Source organism: Ceratotherium simum, chromosome 29 (genome assembly GCF_057802395.1).
Source record: "Ceratotherium simum simum isolate JZ-2026a chromosome 29, ASM5780239v1, whole genome shotgun sequence".
Classification (NCBI taxonomy): domain Eukaryota; kingdom Metazoa; phylum Chordata; class Mammalia; order Perissodactyla; family Rhinocerotidae; genus Ceratotherium; species Ceratotherium simum.
The window spans coordinates 39527848-39544662 of NC_141928.1; the positions used below are offsets into that span (position 1 = coordinate 39527848).

Consider the following 16815-nt stretch of genomic DNA (forward strand, 5'->3'; position numbering starts at 1 on the left):
AAAATTTTTGCCTCTTTTAAAGCTAGCATCACTTGCCACTTTCTTTGATTATCCAGCTTTTGATGCCGCTGCTTCTCTCAAAGGAAGAAAGAGAAGTTATTTCTGTGCCTTAGAAATATTCTGTTAGGATTAAGCTTGTAATAGAAACACCCATGGGTTAAACATGATAGTTCTTTATTTCTCTCTCATATAATGAAGTCCAGAAATAGGTAATTTAAGGACAATTTGTTAGCCCCATAACTCTGAGGAATGGTTCTACCATCCTCAAAATTTTATGGCTTCCTCTACATAATACAAGATGACTCCTCAGGCTTTAGCCATCACATCTACATTCCAGCCAGCAAAAATGATAGTGGATCTCTGCCTAGCTCCCTCCTCTCAAGGATACTTCCTAGAAGTTGCACATAGTACTCCTGCCTACATCCCATTGGCCAGAATTTAGTCTCATGTCTATAACTACCTTCTGGGAAAGCTAGGCAATGTTGTCTTTATACCAAAGGGTCATGTGCCTATATCACACTATTTTGATAATCGTGGCTTTATTGTAAGTCTTAAAATCAGTATGTCTCCCAACTTTGTTCTTGAAATGATTAAATCAAAGTCTTTTGTGTGTTCATATACATTTTAAAATCAGCAAATCTGTTTCTACTTAAAAAAAAAACTTGCCTGGGATTTTGGTAGGGATTGCATGAAATCTATAGGTCAATTTTGGAAGAGAATTGACATCTTAACAATATTGAGTCTTCTAGCCACATCATATATTTCTCTATTTATTCGTCTTTTAAAATTTATGCTAGTGGGCCGGCCCCGTGGCTTAGCGGTTAAGTGCACGGGCTCCGCTGCTGGTGGCCCAGGTTCGGATCCCGGGTGTGCACCGACACACTGCTTCTCCGGCCATGCTGAGGCCGCGTCCCACATACAGCAACTAGAAGGATGTGCAGCTATGACATACAACTATCTACTGGGGCTTTGGGGGGAAAAAATAAATAAAATTAAAATTTATCCTGGTGGTATTTTTACAGTTTTTATTATACAGGTCTTGCACCTGTTTTGTGAAGTTCATCCCTAATGTTTCATGTTTTTTTATGCTGTTGTAAATGGTCTGTTTTTAATGTCAGTGTCTAATTTTTTTGTTGCTAGTGAAGTCAGTTTCTTTAAAGGATTGCCACTGATTAAAACTGACCATTCTTTATCCCTGTAGCACTGGCCTTGTTCTTCCCCTCCTGTTCATTGAAGTAAGGTACTAATATGTCAGTGCTAGTCTTGGTTATTTTCAATGCAGATCGATGCTTCCAGTGCCACCTGCAGTGGGCCCAACTTTCAGCTTTGAATTGGACGTGGAAGATGGAGAAGTAGAAAATTATGAGGTTAGTAGGTGAACTGTGAATTAATTTAGGGGGTATTGCGTGCATGAAAAGTATTGTTCTACTCAATTCATTCGTTTAATTAAACCTTTATTAGGTAAATCTTTTGTACATTTCAAGATACAAATATGTCAAAAAAGTGTTCAGCATCTGTAAGAATACTTTGACATGTAACATGCAGCTATGATAACAAGATGGACTTGGGTGCTCTGTTAGAATTACATACGATTCCTGTGAGGGAATGTAAATGAGAAAATGGTGAGTTATGATTGGGTGTTCTGAGAAGATTTTATGGAAGCAGAAGTGTTTGAGCCGGTTTTGGAAGGATGGGAAAGCTTTTTCGTGCGTGCAATTGAGGCAGGGAAGTACTGGGTGTTCTTGAGGAACAGCATACAGTTTGTGGCTCGGGTGAAAGGGAGAAAATGGAAATTTGATTGAAAGTCTCAACTGTTTGTCCCTGAAAATGACATAATTTTGAATATTGTGGGAGGAAATGTTTTGGGGCTTAAGGGATCAGATCTCTACCTTTAAGAGTTAAAACTCTGCTAGTAGCATGAAGGAATAGATGGGAGTGATTAGAAGTTAGTGGCAGAGAAACTATTTAATAGGTCAGGCAATAATTTGTGAAAGTTCTGAAGTATGGGGTGGCCAGCCTGGTGGTGTAGTGGTTAAGTTCGCACACTCCGCTTCAGCGGCCCAGGGTTCGCAGGTTTGGATCCCAGGTGTGGGAGTATGCACCACTCGTCAAGTCATGCTGTGGCGGCGACCCACGTACAAAATAGAGGAAGATGGGCACAGATGTTAGCTCAGGGCTAATCTTGCTCAGCAAAAAAAGGAGGATTCGCAATGAATGTTAGCTCAGAGCCAGTCTTCCTCAGGAAAACAAAAGAAACGAACTATGGGCACTGCAAATAGAAAAGAGTACATCTTGAAAGATGTTTCAACCCTAGAATAACAGGATTTGATCACTGCATGGTTTATGGCAGTGTCAAGTGTGAGTAGGAGGGTTGAAAAAGAAGATGCTCTGCAAAAAAGTACAGCGGTAGCCCATGAAGGAGGCAGAACCAAAGAGGACGGCAGGTTCAGTCGAAGGCATCATCTGACTTTGATGTTGACATTATTGTATTATTTGAGGGGAGGACTAGCAGGTGCAATTTAGGGGTCGGAAGGCAAATCTGGGTTTGGATATGTTGCTTGTGAGTGACGTATGACTGTTTTGTACTGCCGGCCATCTTTCTCACTCAGCCTCCCTCAAGTCTCTCTTTATACACTGTGAATCTGGAGCAGTTGTTCTAGGTGAGGGAGGGGACACATACACACACAATCTTAAAGCACCTTTGTTTTTTTTTTAAGCATGTGGAAAAGATCAGGCCAAATGCTTTATTCTTCTTTAGTTTTCAAAATGCTGCTATGTCACTTTCTTTCTACATATTATAATCACACTGCAGTGTCCTTTGGGTTCCATTCCCAAATTTCTTGAGAGAAAAGTGGGGGCTATAATAATTTCCTGGTTTTGTTTCTACTGTCTTTATGTTAGTTTTATACAGAGCAGTAAGAAGAGGAGTTGGTTATCCTTTAGGTATTCTCTAATAAAATTGTCATAGGTCATGTTGCTGAAAAAGACAGCTCTTCATTAAACAGATCATATACATATCAGTGGAAAAAAACAGTGATACCATCTCAGTATAAGAAAAATATTTATCTTTGGTATTGGAATCCCTTTCTAAACTGTATTTTGGGTTGAATACATTTGATCTTCCACAGAGCCATACTTTAATCCAATCAAGAAAGTCTTACTTGCTTTTCTGGTTTCATCCCATAGTGTACATGCCTGCAACACCAGAGTACTCACCATTTTGTGAGTCTGCCCCATACATTCTTGCCTATGTGCCTTTACTCTCCTTGATCCTTCCGCCTAAGAACTTCAGCCCCTTCCTCCACATTTTAACACATAACCGTCTTTCAAGACTGAACTAGAAACCCACTACCTCCATGAAAGGCATTTCTAGTCCATTCCCAGATCTAAATGATTCTCTCCCTCCCTTTTGTTCTGACAGTTCTCATAAAACCATACGTACAAATTGTGTCCTCCCTTCAGTCATCTTGCCTGCTAGATTGTGTAAATTCGTTGAAGGCATCATTATCATTACATTCTCCATCCAGTATACAATATATATACAATAGAGGTGTAAAAGATATATGTCAGCTATACCATAAATTTTATCTAAATTCTGTGTGCTAATTGTAATCAGCACCAATTAAATTTAACAATTACCTTATGTTCTAGCATTTAGAAGAACTTTGGGGCATGCATGGTGAAGGGGGAGCAATTTATTTAGATGACTCAGTTCTCCAAATAAAACTATACTGAAAGCAGTGTTGTGGCATCATCATGTTAAAACACACAGCTATCACAGCATTAATTATTGAGATTTGGGGAAGTTAATTCTGTTCCTCTCGTTGTCCACCATCATTTCTTTGTTACCCATTCTCTTAACCCTGTAGCAGCCTGAAAAGGGGGGGAAAGAGCACACAGAAGGCTTCTTGATTGTAGGATAAAGCATGTGAGTGAGTAGAGCCATTGAAAACTGGGAGAAAGGAGGGCCTGGTGTAAAATCAATAAGCGTAATAGCAGCAATATATTGAAGCACAACTGTGTTAAAATCCATGAGTTCTTAGTGATACTTCAAAAAAATAAAAGAGAAAATAAACTCATTGGTCTTATCCTGCCCTTTCTATATAAATTATACTACTGAGTACAGTTTACTATGGAGCAGTTGCTCCATATAGAAATATTTCATCTAGTAAATGAAGAATGAATGATAGAATATTAGCATTTTGCCATCTTTAATGAATTAATGGGTCTAGGCAGTGTTCCATCAGAGGCTATTAATTTAACAGCTAGACATGATGAGCTTTATGATGGAAATAGTCAAATCTAGCAACTTATTGGAAGTACAGGGGACAAGAAATGTATTAAACCACATGAGTCAGGGTGGCGAGGTTCAGTCAGCATGATTCAGATTGTGGGGATTTCTGCTGGCCATTGACCTGTTTTCTTCAACAGATATGAGAGTAAAAAGAGATACTTGAGACATATCAAGCAATGGTAATGTATAGAGTTTTCTTCAACAAATATGAGTAAAAAGAGATACTTGAGACATATCAAGCAATGGTAATGTATATAGATTTATTTGGATCCTGATTTGGACACAGTGTTCAAAAAGTGTTTTGAAAATAATTGAAACAATCGGAGACATTTGACAGTAAGGAATTATTGTTAATGTTTAGGTGTGATGATGTTATTGTTGTGGTTATATTCTTTAAAAAGTCTTTTATTTTTTAGAGTAGTGGTTCTCAACCTGGGGACAGTTTTATCCCCTAGAGGATATTTAGCAACATGTGGAGACATTTTTGTTTGTTGCAACTTGGGGAGGTGGGGGATGCTACTGGCATCTAGCAGGTAGAAGCCAGGGATGCTGCACAGGACAGTCCCCACAACAAAATTATATCCAGCCCAGAAGGTCAAAGTGCTGAGCTTGACAGACTGTTTTAAAGATATACATAAAACTATTTACCAATGAAATACCATGTTTTAGTATAATCTGGGGTTTAGGAGTGGACAGTAATAGATGAAATAAAATTAGCTGTGAATTGTTCAGCCTGGGTTATAGGCATAAGGAAGTTTATTATACTGTTTCTCTACTTTTGTATGTATGTAACATTTTCCGTAATAAAGGTAGTTTTTAAAAGAAGTTATTGGAATAGAAGATTTAAAGAAAGATTAAAATTTGTCCCCTTTCCCTCCACAGGCACTGTTAAACCTGGCAGAGCGACTGGGAGAGGCTAAGCCCCGAGGACTGACTAAAGCAGATATTGAACAACTCCCGTCTTATCGGTTCAATCCTAACAACCACCAGTCAGAGCAGACTCTGTAAGTACATTTTTCTGACGGCACTCTGTGTTAAGTTTCCTTTTCTACCTTTATGAAATAAAAGCTTGAGAATCAAAGATAATTTGATAAAGATAAGTAATCTCTATTTTATACTCGAGACCTGTGCTGTCTAGTAAAGTAGCCGCTAGTCACGTGGGGCTGTTTAAATAAAAGGAAAAGTCAAATCTCTCAGTTGCAGTAGCTGGTGATGCTGTATGGGAAGACGTAGATGTGGAACGTTTCTGTCGCCTCAGAGGGTTCTGTTGGACAGTGCTGCTGTGGACTTTTAGGTTGGCTAGAAATTTTACGGTTTCTAATTTAAACTCGAAAATGTTTTATGTAAGATCAGAAAGTTTCATTATAAAGTTTGAGGTTTTTACCTAAAGGTTCTGTTCATTATTTGATCTTTTTTATAGCAACTCTGCTGAGATATAATTCACATTTAAAGTGTGTAATTCAGTAGTTTTTAATATAGTCATAGTTTTGCAGCCATCATCTCAAATGTACATCATTTTCATCACTCCCCCAAAAAAACCCTTACCCATTAGCAGCCACTCCCCGTTTCTCCCCAGCCCTTGCCGCCCCAGCACAGTCTCCCACTAATATACTTTTATCTCTATAGATTTGCCCATTCTGGACATCTCGTATATCAATGGGATCAGACAATATATGGTCTGGCTTCTTTCACTTGGCATAATATTTTCATGGTCCATCATGTTGTAGCATGTATCAGTACATCATTCCTTTTTATGGCCAAATAATATTCCAGTGTGGATACACCATGTATTGTTTATCCTTTCCTCAGTTGGTAGACATTTGAATTTTTTCCACATTTTGGCTAGTATTAATAATACTGCTGTGAACATTTGTGTACAGAGTTTTTCTGTGGGTATGTTTTCGTTTCTCTTGGGTATCTAGGAGTGTTGGGTCATATGGTAACTCTGTGTTTAACCTTTTGAGAACTTACAATTTCTCCACAGTGGCTATACCATTTTACATTCCCACCAGCTCTGTACGAAGTTTGTTTCTCCATATCCTCTCCAATGCTTGTTATTGTCTGTCTTTTGATTCTAGTCCTCCTGGTGGGGGTGAAGTGATCTCTCGTTGAGGTTTTGATTTCCATTTCCCAGATGGCTAACAACGTTGAGCTCTTTTACTGTACTTACTGACCATTTATATGTCGTCTTTGGATAAATGTCTGTTTATATCCTTTGTCCGTTTTTTAATTGAATTGTCTTTTTATTGAGTTGTAAAAGTTACATTATACATACAAGTCCCTTATGAGATATATGATTTTCAAAAATGTCTCCCATTCTGTGAGTTGTCTTTTTACTTTCTTGATGATGTCTTTTGAAGCATAATTATTTTTTATTTTGATGTTCAATTTATTTACATTTTTTGTTGTTTTTTGTGCTTTTGGTATCATCTCTAAGAAACCATTGCCTATTTCAAGGTCACAAAGATTTACTTTGTTTTCTTCTTAGAGTTTAATAGTTTTTAGCTCTTATATTTAGGCCTTTGATTAATTTTTGTATCTTGTGTGAGGTAGGGGTCCAACTTCATTTTTTTGCATATGGATAATTTGTTGAATTTTATAGGATCTTTAGTGCTGGCTTGGATGTTAAACCAGAAATTTTCTTGATCTCAGTAAATTTAGCAAAGCACTCTTACTAAATGTCTTAATATCATGATTTTTTTCAGGATATTGATAGATTATTTTGTGTTAAGATTTAAATGACATTTTGATAAGTGAGATGGTAAGTGGTTTTGTAGGCTTCAGTAGTCGTAACAAACTAGAAAACCATGGTTAAATGATGTTTCTGCTTTTTTAGGTGTGTAGTGTGCATGTGTGATTTTGAGTCGAGGCAGCTACTTAGAGTTTTACCCTGTAACCACGAGTTCCATGCCAAGTGTGTCGACAAATGGCTTAAGGTAAAGTGATGGCATCTGTGAAGAGAATAACATTAAATTTTTTTTTTATTGACCACAGTTTCATGTAGAGTTAAGTGCATGGTTTGATGGAGAGTGGATAAGGAGACAAAATTGAAACAGAGCTTTCAGTATGATTTCTGCAAATGAAGAGAAAAGGCCAGTAAAAATTAACTACTGTCATCAATGTGCGAGTGATTATGCACAACTTGAAAATGGGTTATATGTCCAGGTATGTAGGGACAAGGCCTGACCTTGTTAGGCCACTTTCCTCTAAGAGTTTAGAAGGGGACCTCACTAGAGCTCCTTTGTCAAAGATTTACATGAGAAATAACCTCTAGTGCTTTTATTTAATTCTGATCATTTTCTCCTTTGTAGATATGATTTTTAAAAAAACCCAAAGGATACAAATTCTAACAATTGTTACGCCAGGGTAAAATTATTTCAGGGGCTTCTTCTTTTCTATTTTTTATAATAGCAGAATAAAAATGTGATGCGATAAAATAATTTAAATAGTCAACTATGATTTTTTTTTTTTTTTTAGACTGTTCTGATTAGGAGATAACAATACTGGGTTAGATAACTTCACAGTTTGGTGAGGAAGACAGATGAGTTAAAACAAAATAGAATCAGTCCTCTGTGTGAGCACAGATTAAGGGTACCCAGTTTAGCCCAAACTGAATCCTGAAGGCAAAGAGTCTTAACTTTTTAGAAAAAGAAAGTATTATAAATGCACAGCCCTGACCCATGAGAGCAAAGAATGTTCCGAAAACCCAGGTTCCGTGTGGCTGGTCGCTGGAGTGTGAGGGAGAGGAGCAAGAGAGATAGCGTTCAGAGAGAGAGCCAGTGACCAGCTTATTGTGAGGTCACTGTGAAGTGTGAAGGAGTTTGGGCTTGATCCTGAAAGCAATGTGGAAAGATAAGACTGAGATCATGTTTTAGAAAGATCACTGACCAATCTTTGGAGAATGGAATAGAAGAGATGATTTCTGAGAGACGGGGAGATGGAATAAGGATGTTCTGGGCCAGACAGAGAACGAATAGTGGCAATTGGATAAAAAGAAGGGGACTGATTTGAGAGCTATTAAAGTGTAGAAGTGAGGATATTTGATGAATAATGATTTTAGAATGTAAGAGAGCTGATGATGCCTATTTCTGGCTTTAGTAACTCAGCAAATGGTGGTGCCATTTGTTGAGATGGAGTTTTAAGCCAGTTATTAAAGTTGTGTGAACTGGTGATGGGTAATCTTGTCTATATGTTGAAACTGACCTATTAAAAAATCATTCATAGGCTAGTAAGTCTTTGAGTTTATTGGGATATTTTTTAAAAGACAGGTTAAATGATCGCTTTGTACCTTCTTAAAGGAACAAAGAATGTAGAAATTATATGGGAAGTAAAAATAGTTCCATTGCTTTTAATATGTTTCATTGTGTAAGTCACAATTCAGACAAGTTTTCTCTTTTGTGTTTTAGGCAAATCGTACTTGCCCAATTTGCCGAGCTGATGCTTCAGAAGTGCATCGGGATTCAGAATGACCAACCTAAGAGCACAAATTTAGTTTGGGTGTTCCTCATCACATGTATATACGGACTATCCATTGAACTTAATCTGTGTGGCTTCCAGCCCCCCCTTTACCAAAAGGGTCGATGGACCTTTCTTTGCACTGTGTGACTTAATCAACTATAAAAGCTTACAATTAGTCTTCACAATTATGGGATTGTTATACTAACCATGTGATTGGAACTCCAAAGACTTTTTCTTTAGCTTAATTTTGTGTGTGCACTAACATTCCCTGGTTTTTGTGTGATCATTCCGAGTGTTGCTGCAAGATTACAGTGGACGTGATCTTTTAGCATGTGCTTTTATAAAAAGTGGTAGCTCCAGATGATATAGCAATCTACCTTATATAGAGCCTTCAGAAACTGTGAGTGGAAATGGATGCAGCGTGTGACTGTTGGTAATAAATGTCTCTGTGTGTGTGTGAGTGTGTGCAACTACTTTTGTGTGAGGGCATGGTAGCTAATGTGTGTATGAGATCCTATATACCAGCATGTACCAAGAATGTGTGTGTAGTTTTAATTATGCTGCAATGTATAATCTGGTGTGTTATTTAAACAGCACTAGTACTGTACACTGGTTTTCTCCTTGTGTTTGCTGTTGCACACTGATTGCTAAGGGTGCATTAATTATAAGCATTGAATACTCCATCCCCTTCCCTCCCCGTGAATGGAATGAGAAAAGCCTTCTTCCTTTGCTTCAGGCAGCTGTCACCTTCTCTTCATTGGTGGTCCCAAGGGGGTCACTTAAGAAAAAAAGTGTAACAGATTCTCACTCCATGAACCTGATTTTTTTATTCTGTTGTGAAAAAGAAATTTTTAAATCTCCAACTTGCTGTTTCCAAAAAGAAGGTGCAATATCATACATCATCAGTTAGCAATATTAGCATTTCAATCAGTGATTTGAATGTTGATACTTTCTTGTTTTTTCTCTACATTTCCACTAAGCTTCTTACAGGAAGTACTCTTGATTTTTTTTTTTTTTTTTAATGTTTAAATTTGTGTTCTATTCTGAAGATATTTTAGTAATATATTTCTAAGAATACCACTGGTCCCATGAAGTCTCACCTCCTTGACTTTCACCGGAACAAAATCTGTTAACTAACTGAGCTTGACTTCTGATACGTGTCGTTTGTTCAAGCTCCCAAAGACAACTAAACTGTTTTAAGAAAACTATATTTCTGTTCGTATTACTTCACCTGCCAGCCTCCAATTCTGCAAGTTGCCTAGTTCTTCTTTCCTCAGTAAATGTGCTTCTCATCGAAACCCTTGTTTCTAGGATGGATCCAGTGCTGTGACGGCTCAAGTTCCTTAGACCTGATGTGCTTTGATGTTTTATTGCTTTTCTTTTAAATTTTTGTTTGAATGAGAAAAGTTTAATATAACAGATGTCCAGAATACTTGCAGTATAAATGAAGATTTGGTTTTTGTATAAAAAAAAATACTGCTGTAAAACAGGAATTGACCTTCATTTAGTTGATCTGAAATAATACATAGCTATGTGAGGGTTTTTTTAATAGGTTCATTGAGCATAATTCAGATTGTTTAAAGTCATTTTTCCAGAGGTGTTTCGGTCCCTCCCTGTTTTTTGTTAGTGTTCAACATTGTCTGCCTCGCCTGCAGTTGATGTCGTTGCGCTGTTTGCGGCAGCACGAGCTGCGTGATGCCAGTTAGCACTGGGACACCTTGCTGCAGCCTCACTCAGCTTCAAGTTGGCCCTGTGTCAGCTTTTCACTCCTACAGTGTCATCTCCTTGTTACTGCCATGCTGCTCGCCTGCCCCTGAAGTCTCGGTGAGCTCCATCACAGCCTGGAGTGCAGTAGTCAGTTCACACAGAAGCACAATTTTGCCCTTTCCAGACACCGTTGCCTCTATCTAGTTATACGAATAGGATTTTGCATACTTTGCGTTTGCCCCTACATTTGTCAGTGCATCAGAAAAAAACTAAACAGTGGTGAAATGTACATGTTAGTTTTAAATCATTAGGATATCCCTCACCTGTTCCTGATGAGTAAAGAGTGTTTGGTTAAACACCAAAATTATTGGCATAAAAATCAGCTACATTACAAATCACGTATAGTTTAATCTTTATTTTTTTAATTAAAAAGATCATGTTTAAAATGGCAAAAACCCGTGTTAAACGTAGACACTTTTATATAGCTGCAAAAAATTTATATCTGTACAGATCTAACATAACACTATTACACTCAGTATTCATTTTATTGAAGCATGCGAGTAAAGCACTTTTTCTAATTTATATAGATACCTAATTAACAAGGCACATTGTACTAATGACTAGGAAGAGTAGCTCTTTCTTCCCTCTCTCTGACAATGAGTTCTAGATATAAAATCTCTTTTCCAGTAAATTTTTGAGAGGCAGTTGGCAATTTAGGAGGCAGCAGGGTCTATTTTGGTAAAATCCTGAATTAATTGTTGCCCTCTTGTGACTGATGTCTCTTTGGAATGTCTTTTCTTTGCATGGGGCTCTTAGAGATGTGTACAGACTTGTTTATGAAGTGGTTAGTGCGTATTAGGAGCATACATGCGTGTGTTCTGAGCAGTTCAGACGAGCCACAGTGAGCAAATTTGTGGCTAGCAAAAGAGAAAGGACAGTTGGTTCGTGCCCGACTGTTGTCACCTTGGTGATACGCCAGATAGCAGGCAGATGCTGGTTTGTTGCCTTCTTCCTCTTTCCTCCTAAAACAATATTGGCTTTACCATCTTAACTCTGCTGTGGGGTTTTGTTGGGGTTTTTTTGGCATGGATTATTATCTTTGATTTTTTTTTTTTAGCCCCCCCCAAAAAAAAAAAAAACAACAAAAGAGCAAGTCAAGGCCTCCCAGGTATCAAGATCTCATTAGGATTTTCTGTCCTGAATTTTTTTGAGCAAAATCTGGAAAATGTGAAAGCATATTTAGATTTTATATACTCTCTGAAATGTGATTTATTAAGATTCTTAAATTTGCGCCTCTTATAATATTTTGAATGAGATTTTCCAACTCACTTATGAGAACATTTTTCACAGATATCTTGAGGCCTTCATTAGAAAGCGATTTCCCCCTTTTGGTATATTTGGTTACCTCATTTTGCTGTTTGTTTCAGATGATGAAAGCTTACAGGGGTGTTTTTTGGAATCGTTTGCTGAGTCATTTCCTCAAATCATATTCCATTGTATCAATTAACATATAGTTTTAAATGTACGTATTATAAATATGTGTAACCAAATCATTTGAAGGCTTGATAAATTTTTAACAAAGTTTGTACATTTTTTATGAAAGTTACTAGTAATGCTTTACTAAGTAGTGCAATGAATTTTTATTTTTAATCCCTGTGCCCAATTTTGGAGTTGAGAGGGTTGTTGGTAATAAATGTATGATGTACACTTAAAACATTTTGTTGTGCTTCATGTTACTGTGTTAGGGAAGTGTGGGAGTTGTGTGTGCTTGGAGGGGGGTGCTTTAGGGGATTCCAGCAGAAGATAGAGCTGTTGAGCTACCAGCTGCCAGATTTAATTTTTAGACTGTAATTCAGATTTTGTTTCTGCATTTATATAAACATCTTAGAAACACAAAAGCAACTAGCACTATAACATGTGGTACATACTTATACCTTTAAAAGGCCAAGAAGATAGCTGAGTGTAGCCACACATGTGGCATAAGCTTATTGAACAACAGAAATACATAAGTAGGGCCGGCCCCGTGGCTTAGCGGTTAAGTGCGCGCGCTCCGCTGCTCACGCCCCGGGTTCGGATCCCGGGCGTGCACTGACGCGCTGCTTCTCCGGCCATGCTGAGGCCGCGTCCCACATACAGCAACTAGAAGGATGTGCAGCTATGACACACAACTATCTACTGGGGCTTTGGGGGAAAAATAAATAAAAAAATTTAAAAAAAAAAAGGAATACAAAAGTAGGTAACTAGGTTTCTTTCTATCTGTGTTAACCGTAAGACACAGGAAATAAGATTACAGTAGACAAATTGGGCAAATTTGTCCACATTAGCTACAGCTTACATCCAACTTATTGTCAACATAATATGGAAAGAGGAGCCTCTGCTTGTCATTTTCCATATATGTTTGTGTAATTGCTTTCCTTTGAGTACAAAAGGAAGAAAATAAAAGCAATCTCCATATATATATATGCTGGCTGTGTTACTTGGGAAGGAAAGTAGAAACAAAATACAAAACAGTGAGGCTAGGTAATAGATCCCAATTCTCTTCCCTCTTTCAGGAAGCAGTCATTCTTTGGCTTAAACAAAGGTGATGCCCTCTGACTGGCTCCAGTACTTAACTGACAGAAGCATTCAGAAAAGGAACCAAGTCCTGACTCCCTCATTTTTCCAGGGTATTTGAAAGAGTGTGGACTTTGAATGTCTCAAGAAACCTAAAACTGGTGCTGTCTTATGGCAGAGGCATGTACTGCTCGTGCTTGTACACACCGTGCACTCTCCCACATCTCCCTACCTGCAGTGAGGCAGGGAGGCCCATGCACCTGGTTCTGACCACAGGCCTAAGCGGAGGCCATGTGGGAGCATTTAAAAGCCAGCTCTTTTTCCCTCTGCCATGGTGATGGCAGCCCTGGGTCCTGAGTCACTTCCTGGAAGAGAGTTGTCCTAGAAAGCTGCTGGACTCGCAGCAGATTTTTTGTGAGCCATAGAGGTCCTTAAATAAGATGTGAAACGTGGACTCTATCAGGAATTAGTCTTTGCCTGTTTATTTCCCCCTTTTAAAAGTTTTTTTTTTCCATCTTATTCTTACTATGCTTGGATTCATACTAAACCTGAAGCATATTAGATGTGCCAATTAAATATCACTGGTTACAGTTATTTCTTAATAGATCACAAGACCTGATTTGCACCAGAGGATAAGATTCTTGTGAATGTTTGTGGTCAGATCACTACCAAGTGTTTCAGGTCTTGTGTGTGCTTCAGTCTACTAATGAACTGTATAGACAATACTGTCCAATAGAAATGTTAATAAGCCACATAGGTAACTTAAAAAATTCTAGTAGCCACATTAAAAAATAAAAGGAGGCCCGGCCCCATGGCTTAGCGGTTAAGTGCGTGTGCTCCACTCCTGGTGGCCCAGGGTTCGGATCCCAGGCGTGCACTGACGCACCGCTTCTCTGGCCATGCTGAGGCCGCATCCCACATACAGAACTAGAAGGATGTGCAGCTATGACATACAACTGTCTACTGGGGCTTTGGTGGAAAAATAAATTTATTTTTAAAAAAAATAAAAGGAAACAGTTAAAAAATATATATACATATTTTATATATTTTTTTTTAAGAATTTTTTTCTTTTTCTCCAGGGGAAGATTCGCTCTGAGCTAGCATCTGTTGCCAATCTTCCTCTTGTTTTTTTTTTAAAGATTTTATTTATTTATTTTTTCCCCCAAAGCCCCAGTAGATAGTTGTGTGTCACAGCTGCACATCCTTCTAGTTGCTGTATGTGGGACGCGGCCTCAGCATGGCCGGACAAGCAGTGCGTCGGTGCGAGCCCGGGATCCGAACCCGGGTCGCCAGCAGCGGAGCGCACGCACTTAACCACCAAGCCACGGGGCCGGCCCTTGTTTTTTTTTTAAATGTGAGCTGCCACCACTGCATAGCTGCTGACAGACAAGTGGTGTGGATCCACACCTGGGAACCAAACCTGGGCCATGGAAGTGGAGTGCATCGAATTTTAACCACTAGGCCACCAGGGGTGGCCCTTGAGATATTTAACATATTCAACCTAACATACCACATATATTTCAATATGTGATAAATATAAAAAATTACTAAAGAGAGATTTTCTATTTTCTCATACCAAGTCTTGGCAATCCAGTGTATAAATTACATTTACAGTACGTCTCAATTTGGACTAGCCACATTTCAAGTGCTCAAAAAGCCACAAGTGGATAGTGGCCACCATGTTGGATGGAACAGGTCTGGACTGGGACTATGCGGAGTTATCTGGTTTCCAAAGAATTGAACTTTTTTTTTTTTTTTTGTGCTGAGGAAGATTCGCTATGAGCTAATTCTGTTGCCAACCTTCCTCATTTTTTGCTTGAGGAGGACGAGCTCTGAGCTAACATCTGTGCCAGTCTTCCTCTATTTTCTATGTGGGTCACTGGCACAGCATGGCTGACGAGTGGTGTAGGTCCACGCCCAGGATCCGAACCTGCGAACCTGGGCTGCCAAAGCGGAGCACTCCGAACTTAACCACTATGCCACAGGGTTGGCCCCTGCATGTTACTTTTGATACCCCAAGACATTAATTTTATCATTGCATGCCTTAATAAATACAGTATGATTAGAAATATTTTACTGTCTGTATAATTGAATATAACTTGTTGCTATATTCAATACATAAATAAAAAATACATAAAAAGCAGACTTAGTTGCTGTGAACATATGTAGCTGGCCTAGATAACATTCAAGAGCAAAGTTCCTTGTTTGTCAGTAAATTCTCTAATCAGACCTTTGCTTGGCACCTTCAGGATTCACAGCTATTTAAAAGATTAATTTGCCAACCAGAAAATTGGGCATCCTGAAGGACTAAGAGTTGGAACTTGGAACCAGCACTGAGATCATGGGGTGGATTCTCATCAAGATCACGCTATAGTGCACATGCTCTTAACCTTTGCCTCCGAACTGGCAGGCAGGAAATGTAGGAATAAGAAAGAGTGAAGAAGAAAAAAAATCATAGTGATAGCCAGGAATACTGAGTGTCACTTTACAGTCTGAAAATGTGGTACAGGATCAGTGTGGATGTTTTCCCACTATAGAGAGGAAGTGAATTGTTCAAAAAGAAGGAACCCACATTCCCTGCAAACCTCTGGTTCTTGGTCTACACATGGAAACAAAGTATAGGGGCTGGTGAATTAAAGGACCCACACCCAGCACTCTGCCAGTACCCAGTAAACATGTTCACAAGCTGCCTTCTTAGCCTCCCTTTCAATGTTAAAATCCCTTCCCCACAGTCCCTCTGTAATAATAAACAGCGGTTTGTAAGATAGCTGGCTCCCTCTCCCCACTACTCCAGTCTTTTCATGTTTGGATAAGAATAATTTGTAAATTATCCAACCTTCTTGGTAGTTATATCCTCTAATAAAAAAGAGTTCTCCAAGCGTATGCTAAGCTACATTTCTGACAGTGCCAACTTAATCCTGGTAGTAATAGACATTCTGCAGTCAGTGCAGTCAGTATGGCATCCACGTGCTCTAGTCGTTCTTTCCCTTCCCTTCTGCTTTTGGACTTATTAATACTGGACTTCAGCTGAATCAGGGGAAAATACCTTGGCTCTTTTATCAAAATAAGGCCAGCCTTGCCAAGAAAAACTATCACTATCTGTGGTGATTCAGGCTCCGAATACCTCAGTTTTGATACCAGTAGGGAGGAAAATAGGCTGCATTTGCTCTAACTACAGTGTCTAAGAGAAACTGTCTAGGTTTCTCTGTTAGGTAGACAGTGTCTATTAAATTTTAGTTGGGGAGACAGAAAGGAAAAAATGAGTTCAAGGTCAGTTCATTTCTGTTCCCCACAAAATAGATTCTAGTCCTTTGTCAGGAGTGTTCACAGCCCCAGACTATGCGCCACAAGCTTTTACTGAGCACCTGCATATGCCAGGCAGCTTCAGAATCAGGAGTTCAAGTATTCACTATATTTGTTTCCTAGGACTGCAGTAACAAGTTACCGCAAAATTGGTGGCTTAGAACAAATTTATTCTCTTACAGTTCTGGAGGCCAGAAGTCCAAAACCAAGGTGTTGGCAGGGTTGGTTTTCTCTGGAGGCTCTGAGGGAGAATCTGTTCTATGCCTCTCTTTCCCTGGGGTTCTTTGGGTTGTAGACACTAACTCCAATGTCTGCCTCTGTCTACACATGGATCTTCGCATTGCCTGCATCTCTGTGTGTCTTCAACTGACTGAAAGGCCCCAACGCCTTGACGTAGAGGTCAGCAGTAGGGGTACCTTAGGAAAAGCCAGATTTGTCCCGTCTCAGTAAATCATTTGAATCTGTTCCAACAAATGAACTCAAAACGCCAGAATTTATCA

At 38.9% G+C, this 16815-nt stretch overlaps 1 protein-coding gene across 8 annotated transcripts in view; it reads left to right on the forward strand.

The window, feature by feature from the left end:
* Nucleotides 1–9679, forward strand: part of RNF38 (ring finger protein 38) — a 183594-nt gene extending 173915 nt beyond the window's left edge. For 6 of the 8 annotated variants that reach the window (XM_087419491.1, XM_087419494.1, XM_087419497.1 and 3 more), the window contains 4 exons: nt 1262–1367; nt 5177–5298; nt 7131–7230; nt 8701–9679. In XM_087419491.1, coding sequence (XP_087275617.1) covers nt 1262–1367; nt 5177–5298; nt 7131–7230; nt 8701–8763 — 391 coding nt within the window. In that variant the 3' untranslated portion in view covers nt 8764–9679. Of the gene's footprint in view, nt 1–1261; nt 1368–5176; nt 5299–7130; nt 7231–7288; nt 7460–8700 lie in introns of all 8 variants that reach the window. The other 2 variants (XR_015549003.1, XM_087419492.1) reach the window with 2 other exon arrangements.
* Nucleotides 9680–16815: the final 7136 nt, after the last annotated feature.